The sequence below is a fragment of the Gouania willdenowi genome, chromosome 14, assembly GCF_900634775.1.
Source record: "Gouania willdenowi chromosome 14, fGouWil2.1, whole genome shotgun sequence".
Classification (NCBI taxonomy): domain Eukaryota; kingdom Metazoa; phylum Chordata; class Actinopteri; order Blenniiformes; family Gobiesocidae; genus Gouania; species Gouania willdenowi.
Genome location: NC_041057.1, coordinates 8,494,951 through 8,509,670, shown reverse-complemented (window position 1 = coordinate 8,509,670; position 14,720 = coordinate 8,494,951). Strand labels below are relative to the sequence as shown.

Genomic DNA, 14,720 nt, shown 5'->3' with positions numbered 1-14,720 from the left:
CCTACGCACATTTAAACAGACAAGAAGAACCTGTGCTGCATCAGAACAAACAAAAGCTGTAAAACATTCATTATCTTGATTTTCTGTAACTAAAAGCTGGTAAATCCTGAGCAAGACCAATGTTTCTACAAATGGATGAGGTGGTTTTGTTTTTTGACACCAAAGTGTGAGTGTTGTTCTGTCCTCAAGAAACGACACACTTTCACCAACATTTGCAAATCACAGGAACAGACTTTCCTTTAAGATAAGATAAGGTAGATTTGCTGAAGAGGGCCCAACTTATCCTGATCCACACTCCAGTAAGATAAGACATGTAGATAAGCTCAGGCTTAGGAAGTAAAAAGGTAAGTCAAAGCTTCATCCAAATCAGGTTTATAGGCTCCAAAGGGAACATGCTGTTCCTGCATAGTGAAGCTCTTTTATCAGCTTCTCCATTCATAGGAAAACTGAATTTCCATGATTCAAGGATATTTTTATAGATCAATTTTAGTGATTGAAATTTTTTTTAAAGTGGAATTCTTTACAGAATTAAGTTACATACTACAAACTGCAATGTTAGTGTACTACATGATATAAACAGCAGTGCACATGAGTCTCTTTGGAAAAAGCTGAGGTCAGTACCGGTAGACGATTATCATAATGACTGACTTTTGTGCATTTTTAAAGTATTAAAATGTCTAACACAGGGAATAATATCATTTAATTTTTTTGATTCTTCCTACCAGACTGAAGAAACCAAGCACTTTTCTTTTTCTTTTTTGCACTTAAACTCCAAGTAAATTTCAGTTTAGTCTTAATCTTATTTTTTTTTTACCAAAGATATGTTTTAAAATGATATGTAGTTTCAGCCCGATTGTCGAGATGGTTGTAATTACTTCTAATTATATCATTTATTTGGTATTGTATGTCTCACTTCCTTCGCAACCATGAAAAATGAACAACTGTTGTTGTTTTTTTATATGGAAATGGAAATGTGATATGTTATTATGTAGTTACATTTAATTTTTCACAGTATATTTCTTGTAATTTGTATTCTTTTAGGGTGACAATTGAACATTCTGTCCAGGGACTACAGATGAAAAATAGCCATCTGGCTAAATCTGGTACATTTTTTACTGTGTATGAATGAGAGGGAGATTATTGGTCAGGGTGTTGTTGATGTAATGTGTTTTGTTGATTATTTTAAATGTTTTTGCTGCTGATTTTAATGTTCTTATTGATTTTTAAGCTGTAAAAAATTGCCTGGTGTATGAAATGCGCTATACAAATAAATGTGCCTTGCCTTGTCCTGCCTATGGATATTAATGTACACTGTCCCTATTAAATAAAGTAATAAAATAAAATAAATAAACAAACAGGTCAGAAAATGGATGGATGTCTTACTTCTGATTGGCTCATTTACAATCATGCCACGACCCTATCTCAAAACTAGCCACTGATTACAAAAAAATTGGCAATTTTCTACCTAAATAATGTCATTTTTGTCTTCCTATCTTTGTTTGTATTTAACATTTTTCAAGTTTTAATCAGACGTTAATATATAATCAACAAAAATAGGCAAAAACTATTTATCGACAAAGTTTTCTTTGGTTAAAGTGTTTCCTGGTTCATGTTGTATTTGTTTTTTTTATCAAAAAGCTGTTAACACAATTTCTTTTTGTATTGATCAATGGTTTTATTGTTGTTTTCTGTGCCCAGTCTCTCTCAGGTAAAGTCTGAATTAAGAATCCAAGCAAACAGAGATTTAAAAAGTCCTTGGCGTGTATACAATGAGGAAGTAAATTGCTCACACACGGTCTGTGAGAGTCTCAGGTGACTGTCGTCCCTTTCAGTCTAAGCGTCACGTAAAGCGTCACGCTGGGTGTTGTGTTGCACCAGGAAAAAAACTTTACACCACTGTTCGAACTCAAAGTCTACTTCACGACCTAAGAATAGCCGATTGGACACAGGGTGTGTGTTAATAATCTGTGGGAAACATCGGGCGGACCACGTCACAGTGCTTTCATGCATGAGTGTCGAGGGTTAAAAATGGAGCTGCGAGAGCCAACAAATCTCTTTTCGCATGTTCAAAGTCTGAAAGCAGCAACTGTGAACACTCATCATGTGCTTTGACCTATGGCCAAATAAAACTTTTGAACTCGTGTTCTTTCTATGAGCAAATGTGGCTGTGAAAAGGTGTTTCATTCATCAGTTTGAGGCCAGAGTATAGGTGTTCAGATGGTGACGTAAAGGACGGCACAGCTGAGAGGCTTACAGAGGCCTATGGTCTTTACACTGAATGTAACATTTATATTTGTTCAGCAGACCTGAAAGAGAGGAAGCAAATGACTGTAAAGGTGACCGTGGGGGTCACGTTACCCAGACCTGATCTGTCAAACAACTACAGGCAAGTGCTGAGGAGGGAAATGCAGACGAACAAGCTGGAGATCACACACCTCAGCACATACAGGGCATCAATGGAGGATTTATTTGTGAGAGTGTGTGTGTGTCAGATATAAAAAAAAACATGAATAAATCATTCTTTCTTTTAAATGCATGACCTGGAAAGATGTGGTAAACAAACACTGATGGTTAAAGTCTTTTATTTGTCATTGAACGATAGAATTGCAGATCTGCCAAAAAATAAATAATGTAATATAATTTTGTAATGGCATCAATGTTGGGTTTTACATTTGTATTTCTCTTGATGCTTCCTTAATGTGGGTGAAAAATATGATAAACTGATAAAAGGCCATCAGAGTAACAGACTCATCAACCTCAACTCTCTTTATTACCATATGCACGTTGCCTCCAGGAATAAGGTGAATAAAAATAAAGTGGGATCGATCGATTGACTGACTGAGTGGCTACTGACGTCTGAGTCTGTTTTTATCGTCTGTGTATAATTTAGAACCAGACGAGAAACATTAACATTGAGTATTTAACACGTGTCAAACTGAAAGCCCGGGGGCCAAACCTGGCCCTTTAAAGCTTATGTGGCCCACAGGAAAAAATAACACAGCACATCGTGGAGCCGTGTTGTGGACCCATCCACTCACAAAAACGTTACATTCCTCTGTCTGAAGAACCAGATAGTTTGTGATATGGTCAGCTATTGGCTATTGCTGCGCACAGTCATGGAGACGGAGGAGGAAGTGGACTCCATGACCCGTGAAGTTTGGGGTCATGGGAATCATTTTTAATAAACATGAAATATTAACTTAAATAACTTTTAGTAGTACAAAAACGTTTTTAATATTGACCTTCTTTTTTAAACCCAAACAAACTGCGACACAGTGACGTCATGAAGCGGTGAACTGGAACTGAAAGTACCACGCTCAATAACAAATGACTCCAAAATAACGGATGCACACACTCGGGGTATGTGGAAGCCGTTGACACACATACACACACACACACACACACACACACACACACACACACACACACACACACACACGCGCTTTCTTGATGTGAGTCAATCGTCATATAAATGCTCAGAAAAAATCATGTTTTGTTTTATATTTATTTGCCCTTTTATTAGATTATTAATTTAACATTATATGTTTTGATTAAAAGCCTCCATAATATGATTTTGTTTATTCATTATTATTATATTTTTTACTTTCTAAATGGCACATGATTACCAGTGAACTGGAAGATAATCATGAAACACATTGATAATGACAGTAATCCTTGCAGGCTGGCCTAATTCTCTCACTTTGGGGAGAAAAACAAATTGAAGTCTGACCTTAATTTTTAAAACACCGCCTACAAAATCACTTTCACACCTCATTGTGTTTGTGTAGAAATGCCTTTGCTCTTCTGTTTGCGTTTGTGTACCACCCTTCTGCACTCTCCCTTTATGGCGAGGAGATTAGGTGGATAATCCGGTGGATCTCAGAGGAAAAGCCTCTTCTGATGCCACAATGGATTTCACTCAACCCACCAGAGGACAGACCTGCTGCCGATATGCATCACGACCTCATACGCACACACTTCAACAAGGACGGGATGGTACATTACGTATGCATGCTAAAAATAACTCCATATTCTAAAAGAAACATGACCACACCGTCCTGTCATGTATCTTCCCCAGAATTTCAATTAAACAATTAATCACCTGCAGTAAATCCAGTACTCTACTCTGTCATTGAACTCTGGGAGACAAGATTCACTTCCCTGACTGCACATGATAATCATGACCAATGATTTGCTAATTTATTGATTAAGTCATTACAACAGGATAAGTGTCTCTACTGCCCTGTCTCATCCATTAAGTCATTGCACACTGATGGACTATTTCATGTTTAAATGCATGAATGCAAGGTGTCTACTGAAGTGTAACAATCCAGTATTATTCCGCTCTTGATCCTGACCTTTGACCTTCTTGAAATCAGACCACCAAGATAATTCCATTATTGAATGTGGTTGATTTAGTGTTTTATGACACAGAAAGCTGTATCGAGTTTGATTGATAATGTGCAATATGTAAAAATGTTTGAATAGAAACAACTCATTTCCATCCTCTTTTCTCTTACTGTCTCTCTTCTCATTTTCCAGACCCTTAACCTAAAGTTCAGGTCACTTACGGTCTTATTAACCTGCGACATCTTCACAATTTTTACTTTCACCTGTTTTTATGTTTATATCCTGTTTTGAACAAAGCTAGCAAAATAGCGGACTGACCGGACGCACCGTTGAGAGCTCTCACTTCAATTCCTCATAGGGACTGAAGAACCTATTCCTCTCAAAAAATATAGGGTTACAACAGAAATATGCCTAAACAGGAAATGGAGCAAAAGAAAAAAGATAAACTTCGAACTCCAACAACGAGTGTAGTAGTATTTTTGTCCGGTCTCAAGATCAGATTTTAAAGGTCTTGGTCTTGTCTCGAACTTGAAAGCATCTTTACTTGGTCGTGTCTTGGTTTTGGAGTGCCCAAACTGGGGATTTTTTTTGCCAAAACTAGTCAAGATCAGCACTGATTTCTTCTATTCTTCAACTTTCCTAATGTGATAATGAGGAGAAGAACTTGGAAAAACGATAAATATCTTCAATTCACGTGTTACCTTTTTTGTGTCTGTCAGATGTATGATAAAGAAACTAAAACTATAGAGAGAATGTTCTTTAACTGGTTAACCTTGTCATTGTTTTTGAAAATGATTTTATGACCTCTGTCATGTCTCAGTCTCGGCTTGTCTAGGTCTTGTTCTTGACTTGGTCTCGACTTGCAAAAGTCTTGGACTTGTCTTGGGCTCGGGAAAGTCTTGGTCTTGTATACTGTGGTCTTGAGTGCAACAGAACATCGTTGCCAAGCAAGCTAATAATATGGATATTGTGATGTTAGCCAACAACCATGACTACGCGATGGAAGCTACCAGTGGGGGTAAACAAAGCTTCCAGGACGTAGATTATTCTCCGGAAAGCACCCAACTAAAAGCTTCCAGACACGTAAATGGGGAGAAACCAAACGAAGAAACTTCATTAGAGACTATATGAAAGGCCAGTAACACCCTGGATTTAAGATTTGACAGCCAAGAAAGCAAGCTGGAGGACGTTGAGTTGCAGATTAAAGCTAACATTACGATGACTGGCAGCCATGAGTTCAACGCTGCGGAACTCAAAGAATGCAAAATTAAACTGACGGAGCTGGAAGAGAAAGAGGCTGTTCTCGAGAAGGAAAACAATGTTCTTGAGGAAAGATCCGGTAAACATGACAGATACAGCAGGCGGAGGACTTTGAGAGTAAAAGGCCTGAAACAATTGGAAAATGAAAACACAAGAGAGGAGGTGATGAACCCACTCAAGAAGACTGCACCGTTGAGGGCACAGAAGATGGGATGACAACGTAGTCACCATCCATCAGCTGGGAAGGAAGGAGGAGAAGAGAACACCACAGGTGATCATCCAGTTCATCAAATGGCCACACAAAAATGGAATATGGTGGGCAACGAAGAGGTCTGCTGCATGTAAGGAGGCCGGAGTTCACCTCTCTGAAGATCTAACCATGGCAGTTAAGCAAACAAGGGAGGCTTTATGACCATGGATTAGTGGAACTCAATCAGAATGTATAAAGGACAGGTCTATACAGTACATAATATTATCAGGTTGATTCTTGATCTGATAGACTACAATTATTGAATTCAAGATGATTTTACTCTAAGATTTTTACAAAGCATTTGATTCAGGAGTAGAACATTTGTTTATAATAAAATCTTTTGAGTATTTTGGCTTTGGTGGATATTTTATTAAAGCAATTCATTTATTGTATATAGATGTTGACAGTTCAGTCTCTCCCTCAAGGAACAACTAAAAGATTTGAGGTTAAAGATGCTCTCCTTTATTATTTATTTTATTTGCAGAGCCCAGACATTGAGACCATAAACCCAGCTAGCAGATGATACCATAATCTGCCTCAAGAGGGCAGAACAGATCCCTGTGGTAATCAATAAAATAGGGAATTTTTCTTAAGCATCTAGATTGTACTTAATTTTAATAATAATGTGAGTTAATTTCAATACATGATAATCAAACAATTGACTTATATGGGATTCCAGTTAAAAAACGAAGTGAAATATTTATGGGTGACCAAATCAAAGGAAGAATTAAACATTATACCTGTCATAAAGAAAAAAAAAAAAAAATAAAAATAAATTATCAACTCCTGGTTCTGTTCTCAAACCTGGAGACTGACGCCATGTTATTAAAATGTTCAGCTTCAGGCTGCAAAATATAATATACACGGATGCAAGGAAAAATGTATTTCAGAATAAAACAAGTAGTGTTTCAACGTGAATTTAAAGTTTTGCTTTAGACATGAGCAACTATTTGATGTCATGGAGAATAAAAAAACATATATCAAATTCGCAACTGCTTTTTCTTTTAATTAATCATGGAACTGTTATTCTTCTTTATCCCTTCTGGAATATAAGGTTTATCCATGACATTATGTCAGTACACAGAGGTGTAAAAAGTACTGATATGTCCTACTCAAGTAGAATTACTGTTACTTTATTGAAATTGATTGAAAGTACAAGTAAGTCATACATAAAATACTTAAGTACAAGTAAAAAGTAGCTGAATTAAATCATACTTAAAGTAAAAGTTACTTTCAACCGCCCATGTATAATCTTGCTACGGTTCCCTAACATACAGCAAATTTCTCATGTATAAACGTAAAGAGGAAAAGATGAAATATTGCACAACTGGAGCTTCATTTATTTTCCACAAAGGCATCTGTATAAAATAAAAGGTTTGTCAAAATATACAATTTAGAAATAAATAAATAAAATAACACCAATCCAATGAATTCAGTTCAACGTGTATTGATCATTTTCAAACAAAAAAATTATAATTTACTCAGTCATGGGTGTAGAAATGTTACGAATGATTTTTGAAACGTTCTTAAGTACAATTAAAATGACTGATTTCGAAATATACAAAAAAAAAATAAAAAAAAAATACAATAAAAGCAACGCAAACGCAGTAACGTGAGTACAAGTAAAATGAGTCATTTAGAAGTATACTCAAAAAAGTACAAGTACCCATAAAACCAACTCCATTACAGTTGCGTGAGTACTTGTAATCCACTACTTTCACCTATGTCAGTGCAGCTATGTTTGTTTTTTTCTTTTTCTGACATTGACGGCGCTGAGTGGTGCTTTTACACTGAAAGGCTTCACCGGATGTGCAGCGTGTGTCTCCTCGTGGACAGAGGAAGGTGACAGCTACGGACGGTGAAGGTGTAGCAGTGCAGTGAAGTCAGACTGTAACATTAACAAGAACCACACACACACACACACGCTTTAAAGAGACGGGCCGACCCCGTTCACACCCTCTGACGTCTTTTCTTAACCAGAGGGTGTCTGACTTCACCAGAGGACGGTGACTCCGTGGATATTTCGCGTCTTTATTTCCATTTCTTGACAGAAAGAGAGAGAGAGAGAGAGAAGCCTGTGCCCGGATGTGCCAGCAGCAGGACGGAGTTTCCACTGTTTGCATGGCGTAGGCAGCTTTTCCACAGCAGGATACTGTTGATGTGTGGAGGGTCCACGGAGGCCCTCAGCAGCTCAGCCCTCAAACATTAACCGGACTTTCTGAATTACTGACTTGTGTAGGAAATAATCAACGAAAGGATTGTGCAATAGAGAGGAAGAGGCATCGGTCCTTGGCTACTACCTCAGCGCTGCGAGCCACCGACGGATAAACTGTGTTTTCTGCTCCAAAAGCAGAAAAAAGGACGCGTTTTTCAGGGCTTTGACAAGGACTAGGAAAAGAGGGAATATCAGCATCCGTTTGTGTGTGTGTTTGTGTGTGTATGTGTGTGTGTTTGTGTGTGAGCTCTACATTGGACAGAGAAAACCTTCACCATGACGGGCAGTACCCCAGCAGACATGGTGAGATCAATTACAGACTCTTTTTTATCATTTACAAACCTCCACTACAGCTCGGTGTTCCTCAAGGCTCTGGCCTCGCATTTCATCACTTTGACTGTTGGATTGACAATATCGTGTCCTTTATTTAAAACCTTATACACCAAACCAAGCTCAACTTACTCTGATCACTGTGCTAAAATGTACGTTTTTACTGTGCTTCTCTCCAACCTATTTTCATCTTTGACTTTAGTAAAAGTTCAGACAGCCATTTACCATTGTTAGTGTCAATTTTCTATCCTATTTTTCCGAATTTGTCTGCTGTACAACAATATTGTTGAACAGCGGTGGGACAATACACCGAGTTCATGATACACGATATTGTGTTTACAATATCAACACAATACAATATTCAGAAAATACATGATCATATTTAAGAACTGAAAATGTGTTGACTTGCCTTATAAATAAGCGCAAATAAATAATGATAAAATAAGACTTCTTTTTTTAAATGCAAAATTGTAAAGTGCCACTACCTGACTGACATTTCATGCCAGTCGGAAACAAACCACACAGTTAGTATATGATCATCATCATCATTACACCCTTTTAAAAAATCCATAAAACATCATTGTGTGCTAGTGTTTTTTTTTGTTGTTGTTTTTTTCCTTTTTTTTCACTTTGTCTGCACACGCTGTTGAAGGTCAACATTGTGCGCTAGTTTTAAATATCATTTTGTGTAATTTTGAGGATTTATTTTTTTTTTGATTGTTTGGGATAAATTGCCAGATAAATTGTAAATTCTTTCCACAAATTGATTATAAATGACTGCGGTCATGTGATACAGGGACGGGAAAGCTGTGAGGCTCAGCAAATATTGTAGAGTTTTCTTGAATTTGTGATTTTTGAGATGTCTACAACTGAATTATTGCGTAATTTACACAACGATTCATGATTTCTTTGTCAGTTTTACTTCCAATTTGGATGCTCTAAAAGCCTAGGTTCTTAAGTTTTACTCGTAGACTGTTTATGGTCCACACACACTTTCTTTGCTGACATCTGGGGGCAGCAACATGTCTCGCATCTTGTCTACTTGAAGAACAACAACAAAGGAAGGTAGTTAGAGTCAGCATGGCTGAATCTGAGGGGAAATACCTGCGGGAAATACAACGATTCTACTCGGATTGCGGGATTTTGTCGCACGAGACATCGTCCCTTCTTTTTTAATCATAAATAATAGATTTTTTGTTTTATGCACTGATAAGTATCAATTCATTTGTAGGTAATTTTGTGTAGTTATATCCACTGACTCATAAATGTTAAAATGTCTTCATCACAGTTTGGAAATTTCATCAACTCAGGCTTCATTCACTTTATCACAGAGTTGTAATACTAGATTTGAAGAGCAAGTGCCGGTACACTCATTTCCTTTCCTCAAGGTCCCTGCTTTTTCATTCAGAACGTAACTTTCATTCTTTTTGTGTTTCTTAAAATCCCTGTTAGAATAGATAATAACTCCTGAATGTTCTCAAAGTCAAGGTTGTGGCACTTTATCTTGTCTGCTGCAGCCCTTATCAGTATGTTGACAAGTTTTGTCCTCCCTAGGGAGTTTTGTCTCCTCCCTACCCAGGCAATGACTCATTTACAATATGTTTTATCTCCTGGCTACTTTTAAAAAAAAGTTCACAAGGTGTTATTCTCTTTGTAAGTTCACTGAAATGCTTACAGGCTGGATTAAGGGGGAAAACCGATGCTGTTATTTGTTTATTTGTTGCAGCTTGAGTTTGTGAGCTTTTTAAAAAAAGCGCCATGGTCATGAAATAACATGCAAAAAAGGAGGCCTTTTTCTCAAAAACACTCATGGAATATCTTGCATCATGTTATATTTGGGAAAATTAGTTTATTTAGTTGTATTTTTGCTATACAGTAGTCCCTCGTTTATCGTGGGGGTTATGTTCTAAAAATAACCCGCCATAGGCGAAATCTGCGAAGTAGTCAGCTTTATTTTTTACAATTATTATACATGTTTGCAGGCTGTTAAACCCCTCACCACACACTTTATACACTTTTCTCAGACAGGAAATAACATTTCTCTCGTTTAAACACTCTCAAGGTTCAAACCTTCGTAGATTTTAAAACATAAACCTGTTTTCAAACATACAGCACTTCAGAGTCACACTGCTAGCGATCAGACATCGATGCCGAACGCATTCAGAGTCTTTGTTGACGATGATGTCAGGCCGTCAACACGGACACCGGTCTGTTCACCCATTCAGCCATGGAGTAGAAGCTGTGTGTAACCACCTGGAGCTGTATGACACGGCCTTTATAATCGGGACCGGACTAGGAAGGATTAGGCGTGGAGGAGAATCAGCAAGGAGGTGGTAGTAGCAGGAAAAAGTTCTCTCTGTAGCACTGAGCTAGGATAGCATTAGCTGCTAATAATCACACCGGCTTTTTTCACTGGTGGTTTATGTTTATGAGAGGAGAAAAATGAGCGCAGCTCCTCGCTTCAGCAGGCAGTGAAACTCACCGAGCTGGTGGGTGAACGCAGCATTAGCCAATCAGGACGCAGAACACAATGCGCGTTCATACGCTGTAAAAAATGCATCCAAAATTGCACTGTAAAAAAAATCTGCGAAACACAGAGGCCGCAAAAGGTGAACCATGATATAGCGAGGGACTACTGTATTTAGTTGTTAGTTCCTAACCTGTCCAGGTTTCTTTTGAAAACAGGTGTTTAATCTCTCGATGGGGGGACATGCTTAGATAAACGGAGGAAAAACATTTAGTTTTTTTTCCACTGTTTAACTTTAGAACAATATTTTAATCTAGCTAATATGAGACAGAACTTGTGTAAAGAAAAGTCAGACAGCTACTTGGGTTCACCTGCTCTTTGACATGATATTTCCTCCTGTGGCAGTTTAATTTAGTGCCCTGTTGCACTCAGTTTACCTCCCAGTCAGTGTGTTGAAGGGATAAACCACATAATGTGTCCCTCTATGTACAGATCGCCTCTCCCAGCCGTGCCTCTGCTCCTGCTGATCCGAGTTCAGCTGATCCACTGAACAACAGAACCATTATGATGTCTAATGTTGAGATAATGCTTTAGAAGTCAAATGAGAGTTGGCCTTTGAGTTTATATGGTCTTGGTCACAGCTGAAATGTAAGTAGGGCTGGAGTAAATTATTATTTCCGTAATTTGATATTGTATCCATTTTCTAAAAAATCTATTAAACGGTTAATAATCAAATAATATAACAAGAACACACCGCACAGTGCAGTATTGTTTGTTTAGTGTGTCTTGATCTCACGGTCTTTTCCTTTTCAGTAAACCTTGGCCGGTAGTTAGGCCACGCTCTGCTGACTACTCCATGCTTCTTTAGGTAACCATGGCAACAGTTCAATAGCGGAAGTAAGGGCATAGGTGCTTCAAGAAAATCTGAGTGAAGCGTAGTGCACCGAAGAGCAAAGATGAGGCCCAGCGGCACAAAAAATTTAAGTTTTTTTCTTGAAGACTTTACTCAGTTTAATCGATGAATCGTTTTAGGCCAAAATGAAATTTGAGCACTTTGTGAGGATTTTTTCCTATGGAACATCCATAGCACATTACGTTAGCATATGGATCTGGCTCCATACTGTAATCCTGCACACTTTTTGTCATCTTACACTTTGTGCAACTGTAGAATTCAACACAATTAGATTTACTTGCACCTCACGATCTATCCATAATCCTTTTCTTTGGATTGAAGCCTCCAGCCTCTTCCACAAATGTCTTTAAACCAACATGGTGAATGTTTTTCGACTTTCTCGTAGCTCAGCTTGATTTGATTTTGAAGAATTTCCCTGGAAGGGGAGTAGCATGTTACTATTTCATTATTTTTCAGCATTATAGGGAAGGAAGTTTATTTCTTCAGTAGTAGTAAACCAATACCATTGTGTAATTTCACTCACGCTGTCACAGTATTTCTTTCAGCCCACAGATATGAAATGCCTTTTGACTGCCTTATGTATGAATACAAAGAGCTGTAGACCTCTGGCTCCTGCCATTTAAATGCTTGCAGCAGAAGCATAAAGGTTAAATCATGCCCACAAGTAAGACATTTCAGTCATCTCCTGAACAATTGTTTCCTCCTGTGGCGTGGCTCAGTCTATACATCAAACCAAGTCATTGCATTCCCACAGGGAATTTGAGGAGGAAATATCAGCTATCAGCATTTAACCAATCCTGTGTGGCTGAAATGGGCAGCAGATGCGCAATCTCTCTTCGTTACAACCTCCCACCCCCAACCGCACCCGTGCAAGTAGCTGCAAGTAGTGGATGCACACCCAAGCATATAAAGACTATAGAGTGGGAGTGAGAATAGGAGGAGAGAAGATTGTCGGTGCCAAACATTGTGGATGAATGAATCTGAGAGGAGGAATAAAGGGAAGGAACGGTGAGGTCTCTCGGGAATCGAGGATCGGATTTTCTTCCATCTGTGAAAGCTGGAAAAGAAGAGGAATTGATTGATGGAAACACTATGAAAGAACAAGATGGCCAGATTACCTTGCTGGGCAGCCACAGAAGTGCTGACAGGGTCAATGTAGTTCCTGTGGAAACAGTGGGAAAGCATGGCTATAGATGCCTGTTGTGAGTGTGTGGAGGGTAACACCACAGGTATGTGCGTTTGTACAAGGGAAGAGCGAGAGAGGCACGGGAACAGGAGAAGAAGAAAGCAGCTTCTTATACATCGCTGCACTGCAGACAATTACACACATTGGCTCAAGTTTCCAAATGAATTTTGTTGGTTTCCTCTCTTCGGAGCTTCAACACTCTTCTCTACCCTAACCCTATCGATTAATATAAATGTAAGATTAGATATGATACATACAATAAAGACTAATACATGTATACCAACTAGGGCCTCCTATTTCACTTTCCTTTCTGTTTTGTCATCTTTCTGGTTTAGATGACTTTACTGGCTAAAAAACTTCCCGAAATCATTTTGGAACATGCAAAAGAGTGTTAAAAGAGTGAACTACTGCTGTTTTACATTTTGCTTTAGATGATTTACAAAATTGGGATCATTACACTGTAATCATACAAGACTACGTTTCAAGAGCAGAGTTACAGTAGCTACACTGCTAGCCTCTCAGCCTCCATGAAATACCATGAAAATGTGAAAATATCATCCCAAAACATTAATTTTTAAACCTTTATTTACCATAACCGGCGAATCACCCTGACTTATGGAATGAACTCCCACCCAGTCATGTGCTTGGAGGTGCTCCAGCCGTAACATCAAAGGTAGAAAAGTGAATTTTCAAACTTGATTGCAGTCATAATAATCTGAACCGCTTGTTCATCACAACAGATTAAAAACACACTTCAGATGAAACTCTGCCTTTGTTTTCAATCGTAGGATTATAACTACTCACAGATTTTCAGGAAGGGATTATAGGCAGATTTTGACATTTGTCACAGTTTCTAGACATTCAGTCACCCATTTTCTGGTGGAAAATAGTGGTTTTAAATAAAAAGAGTGGGGGAAAAAAAGAAATGCGTCAGATGGATTTTTCTGTGTCAAATGGATTTTTATGTTTCAGAATGTGAATTTTATTTTTTTCGCAGTTTCGCACAATCACTGTAAATCCGGGTCCCTACAGAACTGTGCCATTGTTGTTCTCGGAACTTTATTTCAGAACCCCAAGATGTGTCATAGGAAGTGCAGAAAATCCCAGTTTACTAAATCCTGTATTGCAAACTTTCAGGTCATGTTTTGTTATTAGTAATGTGAAATTCCTCCTTGACAGTCTGCCATCAATTTACCAATGACACAAAAAGCTTCTTTAGTAACCATAACTTTAGTTTTGATTCAAACCAAGGCGAGTCAAGCCAATAATAACAGATCTACGATACAAATGTTACGATGTAAATCCTGAGCCATAAATTAACTACAGCTCTAAAAACATCTGGTTGCTTCTTTTTAACGTCCAATCAAGGTCACCATGCAGAAGAAAGCAAGACAGTTGGCACACATGCCTTCTCATAAACACAGCGGGTAGTATTCAGACACCCCGTCATGTATGCACTGCTGAGAACATGTTAATTTGTGACGGAGGTGGCAATCACAGGCCTTACTCAAACAGACAGGGCGTACAGCAGTGCCTTTAACCCTTCACATGCCACAAGCTTTTTCCATCTACAGCACTATTCAGCAAAAAATCAGGTGATTGAAATGCAAATGTTCACTTCTTTTATAAGTGGCAGCTTTATTGTCATATCATGAATTGTATTTGTTTTTTTTAATCAATTCATTTCTTCTCCATACCTGCTTATATGGGGTATAATGCATTCTGGAGGCATTTCAAACTGGTTTTAGG

The 14,720-nt window shown here is 38.2% G+C and overlaps 1 protein-coding gene across 1 annotated transcript in view; it reads left to right on the top strand.

The window, feature by feature from the left end:
* The first annotated feature begins 7,685 nt into the window (after positions 1–7,685).
* ubl3a (ubiquitin-like 3a) overlaps positions 7,686–14,720 on the top strand; it is a 49,987-nt gene continuing 42,952 nt past the window's right edge. Inside the window, exon 1 of the mRNA XM_028467207.1 lies at positions 7,686–8,378. Within this exon, the coding sequence (XP_028323008.1) occupies positions 8,352–8,378 (27 nt within the window). The 5' untranslated portion in view covers positions 7,686–8,351. The remainder of the gene's footprint in view (positions 8,379–14,720) is intronic.